The 12080-nt window shown below is 37.4% G+C and overlaps 1 protein-coding gene across 3 annotated transcripts in view; it reads left to right on the forward strand.

The window, feature by feature from the left end:
* The window catches only part of PLCE1 (phospholipase C epsilon 1), a 139049-nt gene that overhangs the window by 57145 nt on the left and 69824 nt on the right, over positions 1-12080 (forward strand). For all 3 annotated transcript variants that reach the window (XM_085065238.1, XM_085065239.1, XM_085065240.1), the window contains exon 3: positions 5292-5583. In XM_085065238.1, the coding sequence (XP_084921364.1) occupies positions 5292-5583 (292 nt within the window). The remainder of the gene's footprint in view (positions 1-5291; positions 5584-12080) is intronic.

Genomic DNA, 12080 nt, shown 5'->3' on the forward strand with positions numbered 1-12080 from the left:
CCACTTCATCTGGAATAATAAGTTGGGAATGGAATTTAATTGACCTCAGGTTTTATCATAAACTTTGCCCTCCTTGTTCTTGTAAAATACCGGAACTCAGTAAGACATATAGCCAAAAATTTCATCAGCTCTCCTGGTGTGTGCTTATTTGCTTACAGGCTGCTGAGTACCACCAAGAAGATAATGTTCTAACAATCTAAATGTCTGGCTTTTGTACTGCAAACACTGAAAAACACGTACCAAAATGTCCAGTTTCTTGAAAGGATTTCTGAAGACCTCACGTCTTCAGTTGCTAAAGTGAACAAGACTTTCCAGTGAACAGAGCTAAGAAATAGTGCTGACAGAGCAGACCTTTCAGCTGTTTACAGCATCTTCTTTGTCAAACACAGTAATGTCCTTTGGCTTTGAAGAGCCTGCACAACTGTTTGATATATGGGCTCTGGCATGTTCTCTTGAAAGTGTCACATACAGAACAGGAAGAAAGACAAACATATACACTATTGTAGGGATAACAAAAAATGCATTCAGTATTTAATGTGTTTCAGTTCTTATAATTGATACATAATCAGAAAATGTAACAGGAGATTAATATTTTAGAAAGACTTTGAATTAAAGATTTGTACTTTTACAATGATCTTGAAATGTCATGAACTAATCAGTGGGGGTATGGTCATAACCTGAATGAGATAAAGTGGAGAAAATCCAGTGTACTTCAGAAAATTAACTGTCAGCATCACATCTTTTTTACATTTTTACTAATAAATGCTCCAAAGTATTATGCTGGAGTACCATTTTGGAAGACATAAAACTGAAGTATTGACCAACTGTCTATTTATGCCTCATTCACCCAAGTTCTCCTTGCATACTACTTTCTTTGTGACAAAAGTAGGGTTTTTTCATAGCAGACTGCTATAAAAAAGGCTTGTATTCCATGCTATAGATATCTGAATTAAATGGTACAATAAATACATGTAAAAGCAATTGGAATGGTCTTTGCTCATGACTTCCAAGAGATCACTCTTAGCTTTGTTTGATCAATATTAGTAAGGGTTTTCGTCTGAAAAACCTGCAGGACCAAAATGAAAAATCACCACCAGAATTTCCTCATTTTAATGTAATTTTTCTTGGAACAGAACAAATTTGAAAACAGCAGCATTTCCTGTGATGTTAATTGTGTTTAGGCTTGTATGTTCTGTAAAACTTCTGTGTTTTCAAAGGAGATATTTAAATTATCTTAACACATACTGTCCTGAGAGTTATTACTTGTTAATATGCCATTCTGGCTTACAGGCATTTAAAATTTCTTTAAAGAGTGCAACAAATGAAGGCAGGCTGCTGTCAGCAGCCCTCCATCATTGAAATAGTATGTAGGTGAACAGCCAGGAAATCAGACTGAAATGTGTTGTACTAACTGAGCACACTCACACACCCCCGACAGTTCAGTATTTCATCTTGATCATTCAGGATGTCTTGATAGATGTGTTTAGAGAGAGTTTGGACAGATGCAATGAAGTATTGAAACCCCATTACATCCTATTTTCTCATGTTTTTACAGTGTAGTAGCAATAAGTGTAATTTTTTCATGACTATTCTTTCCAATGAAACTCTTGGCTACACATATTCTTCATTATTTTAATAAAGTTAGAGAAATTAAACCTGCTTCCTAATAATAGGACATCTGTGGTCTGTTCATAATTCCAATTTCTGAGCTTCATAAGTACAGCAGCTGCTAAATGTTTGGCAATATGATAACATCCCTCCAAGTTCTAAGATAAATACCTGAGGCAGAAAAACATATGAAAAGAGAAACAATAAAAAACTACACTAAGAGATAAATGTAAGTTTAAGTAAGAAATCACAATTAGTTTTTATGAACTGCTAAATCTGATATTTCCATGGCGGCATCCATGAACTCCAGCTTTATTCTGGGGCAATATCTGGCATGAATTTGGCAATAAATGACTACAGTGTTTAGGTTTCCACCATTTCTACAAAGTTGTGGAGAAAAGGACATATTGCAATTTGCACTTGTATGATGATTAAACAGAAAAAAAAGATTGTAAGAGAAAAATAAGGAATAGCTTCAAGGCCAGCATAAGTTGCTTTTTCTTACAGTTATTTTTAAGGATATTTTTAATATCTTGGCAAAATATGTCTGTTGTCACTGTAAGAAAGTTTTATTGCCTGAAGGTTATCAATAAGTTAACTTGCAGATACCGTTTTAAGTTACTAGAAGCAAAACTGAGGGAATTTTGAAAGTAAAGTTTTGATGATTTATTGCATACATTATTAAGAGCTGAATAATCTATTTTGTATCCATGTATTTTCCAAATATGGACTTGGTTGTAAAGCTAGAAGGATGGAATTCTGCCTGAATTTAATCTTTATTTTAATGCGAATTTTCGTTTTTGAGTTGGAGGACATTCTTCTGCAGAAATCAGAAATATTGTATGTTGCAAGTATTTTTTTTTTCCTTTTACTTACCATTGAAATATCTTTGAAAGATAGAAGAAAGTAAAAATCTGTTGAAGCCATAGTATACTTTTGTGTGCTCATTACCGAATGTTTAATATCGCAACACTTTTAGATGCAGATACTGTCCTGAGTTTCTTGTGATTTTCTCCTTTATATGTAGTAGGTGAGACATGGCAGCATCAGACTGCAGATGGTTTTGAAATCTTTAATTTGAGATGTAAGGCAAAAGTGTGACCTTGTTTTTTGATAGGCAGCTGACAGTTTAGTGCTGTATTTTAATCTTTTTGGTTCACATTCATTTTTAATTATGTTAATAATTCTTTGATAGTGATATGGATCAATCTAACTCCTGCCAGGATGAACTGTAAACCCCGGCTTGGAATAAACTTCTTTGTCTCCCAGGCAAGATTAAGTTTCCCCAATTGTCTGGTGCCATCTCTCTGAAAGGTGGTTTCCCCTATCAGTTACCTGAGGGATTTGTTGCTATTCTTATTGTTTCAGTTCTTTTCAGTGGCTGATGAGTATACACTTTGTAAGTCTGGATTTTTTCATAACCTCATCTGTGTGCAGAAGAGGTGTAGCGCACTCAGAACTTTAACATATCAAAACAAACAGAATTTGAAAATGTTATGTGATGTGCAGAGTCTTTGGAGACAGCTAGTGCCCTGAAGTCTACTTTACACAGAAGAGATTAACACCATTATTCTATGTATAATCTCTGCAGCAAAACACTGTCGCCTATTTCTGTCAACAAATGGTTTCTTTGCTTTAGCAGCTGAAAGAAATTTTAGTTGTGTAGGCAACAGAACATGCCTTTATGAGTTGCAGAACCCAATTTTAAAAATATTTTGGATGGTAACTGTAGTTTTGAGAAGTTAAATTATATTCATTAACTAAATATTTTTTTAAACAAGCTAAAAAGACTAATTATGTCTGCTGTGCATGACACCCTCATAATCCAAAGGTTTACTATTTCACAGTACACCTTTTGAAAAGGTGCTTGCAGACAGTTAGCTAAATAAACAGTCTACACACATCCCATCCAGGTAAGGCACACTTTAAGAGCATGTTTTCTTTCTGAATTAAGGGGGAGATGTCTGTACTGACAATCTAAAAGTCCATAAAACTGCCAGATAGGGAAGAAGAGAAGATAACGATGCAGGGGTAACATTTCTAGAAACCTGAGACCAAACAAATTTTGGAAAATTTGCAGGGAGAGGGGAAAAAAGATAAGTGCCACAGGATTTCATGGTGTAGTGCTTCACAGAAGCTATATTTTAGTGTAATTGAGTTATATATAGCCATAGTCAATATGTGAAAGTTTCTTTTTTTTGTGTTAATAAATATGTCCGTGTGCTTTCTCAAATCACTGAATTACATTACTGATTAATGAATTATTAAATTTTTAATGTAAAATTTTACTGTTTTCTCCCAAACACGGTTAATACAAAAATTAAAGCTAAAATAACAAATATGTACTTAATATCTCAGATTGTATTTAATTTTCTGCAATTTGTTTACCCAGTTGAAAGAACTACATCATTGTTCACCTCTTCTGTGAGTGGAGAGTCAGATCTCTCATGGGAGCAGGGAGTTTGATCCCTCCTCACTTACATGGCAGGGTAAATGCCAGCCTCAGGGCAGAAGTGGATGCTTGTGAGATCCCTGTACCAGGAGCCAGTTCCCTCCTGGATCCATGGCTAAGCACTTGTGTGTGCTGTGGGGAAGGAAGGTGCTGGTGCCTCTGACATGTGGTGTGCACAGACTGTGCAAACAGCTCCTTATCGCTGCACTGAGCACATGTGTGCTTGCTTTGTAGGGCTGCCTGCAGTTTTCTGCTCCATTGCTGGATAGCTGTATTTTGTTTGTATGTGGGGAAGGATGGCAACAAGAAACAAGGCATTAATTGAAAAACACTGCCATGGAGCCATCAGCGTATTTCTTCTGCACATCTAAGACTGGTGGGGAACAACCTCATGCAAATTGTCTCAGCACCTGTCCTGGTGACAGTTATACTGACCTTTCCCTGTGTTAGTTTTTAGTTTGGTAGTTTACACTTTGTAATTATGAAGCACAGATCATTGAAACAAATTATTAATCAGTAAGTCAGCATGCAAGAATGCAAAGAATCAAGTCTCCCCTTGTATACGAAATGAAGAGATTTCTTCCAGATTCTTGCTTTGATCATTAGACACTTTTAAATAAGCAAACATTACTTAGTTGCTAAGCCACAGGCTGAAGTTCATTAGTGTGTTATCGCAAATATTGGAAAGAGAGTACTAAACCAATATTAGATAGAGAACCTGTGCGTAGGCTGGAAGTAATGCAATAAACGTGACACTGGAACATTTTGAAAGAGGGTTCACAGTGATTAAAACCATTTCTGCTTCAAAACCCCACCCCACTCAGCAAGAAAAAGTGCCAGCCCTGAGTTAGTCTGCTTCTCATGCTGCTGATATGTCTAAGATTTTCTGGAAGCACAGTAGATTTAATAGTAGTATAAACAATTTTGTGCCTATTCTGTATTTTAAATGTTGATGAGGTATCTTGATGTGGCCTTTTTTTAATCTAATGATTATCCTTAAAACTGGTTTTCCTTAGAATGCTTTAACCATAGATTGAAAGCCAGAATGACATCTTACTTAAATATCCTGTTTAGAACCCTAAATCAAAATCCTAACAAACCAGTTTTGGATAAGTAGATATTGCAGGTCGTTGAACTTCACAAGAAGTTGTGGTCATTTGGATATGTTTTATATTCAGTGTGTTATCCTAAGCAAATGAACTAACAGTCCATGCTTTTGCATTCTTCACAGATCTTCAGTACAGTGAGAGAAGAAGAGGAAGGAGCAGAAGATATTTTTGAATATATTCCTCATCTTCTGAGAAAGCTCCCAACATTTGTTACAGACTGCATATACAAAGGAGATGGTTTTTGTGTAAAACCATGTGTAACAGGTGCTTACTGTCAATATCGTGCCACTTCACAGAGGACTGCACTATCTAACTTTATAACTGGTGCTTTACTAGAAGCAACTACATCATTAGGAGCAAGAAGTGGTCTTTTAAATATCTTCGGAGGATCAACTGGAAGAACAATACTTAAAGGTAATGAAGATATATTTTGCTTACCTCTGTCCACTTTTAGTATGGGATAAATTGCAAAATTATTAATACTAAATAATGTTCTGTAGTTTATATGCTCATGTTAACTCAAGTTAGCAGATAAAAAGGGTTTTCTTGTTTTCAAATATTTTCCTTTGCAATCATTATGTGTCATAATGACTGGCTATGTTAGTTTAATAAAGTAAAAATGCAGCTAAACTGAAAAGAATCTTATTACAAAACAAACAGCTTTTCAGTTTTCTTTTTCTTTTTGGAATCTTTTCTGCCTGCATCCAAATTTAATGCCTAAGCCACTGTTTTTAGGGTGCTCCTCTGTGTAGTATTTCTCATGTAGTGCTCCTGCTCATGGGCTGACTTGGTTCAGGACTTGAGAAAGGAGTGTATACTCCACTTAGTTATTACTATTGTAATTTATACTTGTCATTATGCAAGTAGCTCTCAGCATAACACTTTGTTGTTAAATTTGTACAATTCATTGCTGATTTATTGTTGGTCATCTCCTGGCTCCATCATCTTTCTAGTATTGGATCATTTCAAATAATGTGGGTATTGTCTGTATGGAAAATGCACGTTGCGTACTAAACTTCCATGCTGATCATCTTCATATGTAATAAGAATATCCTTTTGTGATTTAGTTTAGTCAGTTTTGGAAGTTAAACAAAGTGTTCTTGGTACAAATTCAGTGCTTTAAAAGATGGTTTTGTACAGAATAGTTCCTACATTATCAAATAGTTTTTAATTATTGCCTGGAATATTTCATAAATTACTCAGGCATTTGGAGATTTATCATTGTCTGATTACCCCTCAAAAGGATGTAGTACCTCAGTCATACCATGGTAGAAGTGATGCATGTGGACATTATACTTGCCCAAAATTTTACAGGAATATGATAAAATCAGTGCAAAATCAGTGTGGTTCCTTAACTAATGCGGATACTGACTTCATTTTTACAGACAAATAAAAGTATAGTTTTTGGTCAGATATGGCTGTCTTATTTCTACCCCAAAGAGGACACTTCCTTGTTTTACTTAGTTTCTCTCTAGGTGAATCAAAGGGCAGATAGAGACACTAAAATATGCTAAGAATAACAGGTACAGGTAGCAAACTTGTAGCCTCTGAATGAATTTCAGTAGTACCTTGAGCTAACATTACTAAGCTTCACATACCCTCATTGTCTGTGAGAGACAGATATGTGCAGTACAGTGTCCTATTTTGGTAGGATTTTCCTTTTTATTTTGATTAGGTTTTATTTGTGCTGGGAAGATGAGTGCTTTAGAAAAATAACCATGGACATTCCTGCAACAGCTCAGAAAGCAGGGTTAAAAGAACCGAGTTGTGAGCTTCAGAAGACAACTTTCAGAGTTCTGAAAGTGGAAGCAGCAGCAGTAGTTAGCTCAGGCTCGCTGAGCTGCTGATATGGCTGCATCTTTTTATGGAGCCTGAGCTAGTGACTGCACATGTGTGCTCTGTGTACTCTATGTACCAGCACATTTTGCACTAGTTTGGGGATATCTGTGGTGACAGTGTTATGTGTGTTGTTGTATTCTGAGCCAAAGGATGTAGTAGTTTAAGAAAAAGACAGGATTTCGAAGTCAGTTTGTGATTCCACTGATAGCCTGTGTAGATAGTAGAGACTGGATTTACTGTACTGGTCTCTGGTGAGGAAGAGATGTGCTGCAGCTTTAGGATATTGAAGTTTGCTGGATGTGGAAGCTTTCTGTTCAGTTATATTGTGGTGATGTATTATATCTGAGAAATGACAAAGTCCTCTCTAAAAACACCTAGTAACGGAGTGTTACCTGGTGATGTGACTGAGTCATTCGCCTTAGCAAGGAACCCAACTGTATTCTGAATTCAGAGCTGTGGTTATCATTCATGGGTGTGTACCTTTTGGGAAATTGTTCTGTCCATACAGATTGATAAGGTTATTTGCATCTGTCCAGATCCTGTCTATGGCTGGATTTAACCTCAATAAGCTAACCTCATCTAAACCTGAGAACTTTTAATTCACATCAATAACAAGTCTGTTATCAAATGCAATGGAGGATTTATCACAGGATCCAGAGTGTCATGGGAGCACTTCATTCAGTAGTTTGGAGGCATTGAAAAGGGAATATATTGATCCTGTTGTGTTTTAATAATGGCTGTGGTTTAACCCTGGTAGGCTGCCACTTACTCCCTTACAGTGGGATGGGAAGAGAATCAGAAGGGTAACAGTACAAAAATTAATTGAAAAATTCAGCTGAAGAGAGATCATTAGATAAAGTAAAAGCTGTGTGTGCAAGCAAAGCAAAATAAAGAATTAATTCACCACCTGCAGTCAGCAGGCAGGTGTTTAGCCCTTTCTGTGAAAGCAGGGCTCTGTCACGTATAATGACTTCTTGGGAAGACTGGCACTATAACTCCAAATCAGTTGTCAAATAAAGAGTAAATATTACTGCACTTCAAAGAATTTTCAAGACAGTTCTTAAAAAGCTTCCAAAGCAGAAATAAATTTGTTTCATAGAACCAGTCTGTATCATCGAGTCTTGAAAAGATCTCAAGGGCTGTTGGATTTGTATTGGGAGGACCTTTTTTGGACTAGACAGCATTCCACTGCTTTTCTTTCAAAATATTTGCAATTTTTGGAGCCAAAGTTCAGCACTCTCTTGTACAGTCTGTTTAAAAAGGAGTCCATTATTTTAATGGAGGGTGCCTTCATGATTCAAAAGGAAGACTTCTCAAAAATTTTATACTCGCCTTAGTTAGGGCTTTTATGCAACATCTGTCCTGGAAATAGGGATCCTGCAAACAGCAAGCCCCTAATATTGGGATAGCCTCCTGGGTTTATGTCTCCCCAGGAGCATGCCCATTGTGAGTTCTTTGTGTTCTGTCCTTCAGGGGTTACTTAGTGCCCTGAGCAATGAACCTTGCAGTCACAAGCAGTCCAACTCCAGGGAATACTGTTCTAAGGTTTTGCTTGGTAGCTAAGGACCTTAAATGCTCTGAGTCCCCAGGGCTAGGATGGTTTAGTGGGCAGATCAGCCAGTGTTGTTAGTTCCACAGAAGGCTTCCAAACATACCAGACCTCCTAAGCCTGAATTCCCAGTCACGTGGATCTGAGACGGAGAGTTTTCCAAACCTCATGTAGGGCCTGCTGTGTAGGAGAGTCTTGTCTTGGGCGTGGAGCAGGGACCCTGCAAGCCCTGCTCTCAGATGGCTCACTGAGCTGCCAGGCTCCCAGCTGAGGGGCTGTGACTCTGCTCCTGCTAGCACAGGGACAGTCTCAGAGTGGACTCCCGGGAACCAGAGATGCCTGGAGTTCCCACAGCTGCTCAGTGACATTCACATCCTTGTCAGCATCTTTGTTGCTACAGAGAACATAATTTTCACATATGAACACTGAAGACATTTAGGCTGCGCTGTTTTAATACCTCTGAATGTAACTCAGAGTTTTTGGTTAGCAAAAAGTTTTGAGAGTTTCTTTCAATGGGATTTGGATTGAAGCCAGTTTTTTTCCTGTAGGAAGGAAATCCTGCTTCTCAGCCTGTTCTGTTTCTTACAAACTGATTGTTACAGAAGTTTGCTCATAGTTGTGAATGGGCCAGAACTTTCACTGGAGTCATATTTGAAGGGCCAGTCATTGTCACAGTTCATATGGTGTTGACATTTTAATGCAGAAAGTGAAAAAAGGTTTTATTTCTTTCTTAAAGAAGGAACTAGAGTATGTGAAAATGTTTGTACTTTACATTTGATAGAGTTACCATTTGAAGGAAACTCTCACTCTTCCCCCCACCCCAACTTGATTCTGTTTCTAATCTAAGACAAAGGGAAGGAAAGTAGAAAGAGGTGTCTGAAGATGGAGCAGACTGCAAACATTTTGTATCAGTATTCTTTTCACTTTAGCATCTTCTAAAACTGATGAGTCTGATGCCACTCTCTGTGATATAAATCAGACTACATCTGCCAGAGAAAGCTTGACAGGACTTGTTAAACAGACAATAGCAGGTTTTCACCAGGAACATAAGGAAACTAACTTGTCATGAATGCAGAGGGAGACTGCACTGATCTTAAGAAAACCTACTTTATTCATCCCCCAGAATTTAGAGATTGCCCTCTTTCCATAATCAGACTTTGCCATCCGCAAGACTGCCCAGCAGACAGTTGCCCAAGTCACTGTGGCTTTTCCCACTGCTGTTTCTTGTACCCTTTACACAAAGTGTATTGTTACCATATTGGGAAAATTCCACGATCCTGAAGTTGGGGCAGTTGTCTGATAGCTATGTGTTGGAATCGTGGGTGATAACAAGCTTGATGTTCATAGATTTAGAAAGGCCAGCATGATTTAGCTGGGTGGGTGGTGTGTCGGTGTGTTTGGGCCCAAAGGTTAACACCATCTAGAATGAGAGATAAAGCCCAATGAGCTGAAATTAAGACCTGAAAAGACAAAATGTCTTAGGCTGAGAATCGATGGTAAGAAGATGAGTCAGGCAATGCACTGTAGGGAAGGAAATCGAATACTAGAGATAGGTCAGACTATATGTGGATTTAATGTGGCCTGAGGCAAGGGTGTGAGTCAGGAAACAAGGATTTCATGCCTGCTGTGTAGGTCAGGAAGAGCAGGAACAAGTGCAGTCATCTGGTTAGGAAGAGAAAGAAGAGTGAGAAGGCAGGAAGCACAGATCGAGGCTGAGGTGTCAGGAAGGAGGAGGAAGATTTTGGAGGACAGCTGTAAATCTGGGGACACATGGGGCTGTCTGGAGCTGGCTATAGTGATTGTCCCTGCAAACTGGCAGAAGGGAAAGATCACTGAGGTCAGTCTCCTGGACCTGTCGCCCTCTGGCCAGGCCTGGTTGCAGCCAGCTTGGTCACACCAAGGGTAGTGGGAGAAAGACTTAAGGAGGATCCTTGACAACATTAATTTAACAAAAACTTCCTTTAATCCAACATATTTATTATATTATAGGCACAAAGATTTAAGTTCTGCCAGCATAGCTTGTCTTGTCCTTACAGTCCTCTTTCTGGGTTCAGTAAGGTGTACTACTGCAAGATAGACACATAATTGAACAGGCAGTAGATTGAAGATAACAAGTGTAAATAATCTAAATAAAAGAATTTAAAATATTTTCATCTGTGAAATTATGCCTTTGGATGTAGTAAGTATCATTCTCAAGGTTCATGTCTGTATGCATCTGGATATCCTAACCTGTGTACAGGGCTAAGATGTTAGTTAACAGAACTGAGTTTCAGATGATTTTACATAGATTTTGGTCCTGGTAATACTGTGTGACAGTTTTGGTACACTGGTGATCCTTTAACCTGTGTATCTGAGTCTCAGCTTACAGCAATATTTTTGTTGAGAGTCTACAACTGTTATTTCCACCATGGGAAAAAAAAAGGGTTCAAATACATAGAACAAGTCTGTGTTGTTAGAGGTTTGTTGTGAGGAAGGTAATAAAGGACATGTTAATGTCTGTGGATGAAGGCTGAGAGAGCAGAATTTTGTGTAAAGTGATGTAAGTTTTAAAATAAAATTTATTATTTTTTTATGACAACTACTCTTCAGAAAAAAATGAAATGTGATTCTGCATGCAGATAGTTAATCCCTGAACTGCTTATTATTGTTTATTATTTCAAAGGTCTGAGCATTTGTTTGAATGGGCCTTGTAAAAGTAGTGTCCATGGGAACTTTTACAGTGTAGAATGGAACTTTTTTGGTATGTTTATGTTAGCATGTCAATCATGAGCAAAAAAACCCCAAGGACTCAAGCATCAAGATGAGTCAAAAGTCATCTCCAAAGTTTCCCTTGAAGTTTTGGTTTTAGGAAACAAACTAGAAGAGAAAATCAAGTTTTGTAGGATAATGCTGTTTCTCTCCAGACACATTGTTTTGTTACATTCTAAGAAAGACTGTACAGTTTACTTTCCAGAATCAAAGACATTCAGATTTTTTTCTTTGGGTTATCAGATATTTGCTTTTATAACTAGTGCAAAATAGTTTAGTATTGACCCTATAATGCTGAGAGATGTTTAATTTGATAGTTTATTTTGTATTTTTGTAGTTATATAGCATCAATATAATTGATATGTATAAATAAAATTAATTGTAAAGTTTTCTATTGTATCTCCATGGGCATCCTTACATTATCATATTTAACATAAATTTAAAAAATGTCTACGTGTCCTAGTCTCCAGCTGGAAGTTGGAAACAGCACTAAATTGTCATTCTTCCAATTAAAAAGAATATTCTTGTGTTGTCAATGAAAAAACTAATGGTGTGTTGGCCAGGTCCCCTAGTAGTTAGTTCAGAAGAGATTTTTCAGACAAGACATATATTCACCGTATAAACAAAGTGTCTCTGAGTGTACTGCTCACATTCCAGTTCTGCACAGACCTCTCTCTCAGACTTCCTGGGGAAATGGAGAAAGCTTTCTTGTGGCAGCATATTGCTTTTCAGTCTTGTGTACTCTAGCAAATTTCATAACTAACTTTTCAGTGAT

This window comes from Lichenostomus cassidix, chromosome 6 (genome assembly GCF_008360975.1).
Source record: "Lichenostomus cassidix isolate B80296 chromosome 6, HeHo_3.0, whole genome shotgun sequence".
NCBI lineage: Eukaryota > Metazoa > Chordata > Aves > Passeriformes > Meliphagidae > Lichenostomus > Lichenostomus cassidix.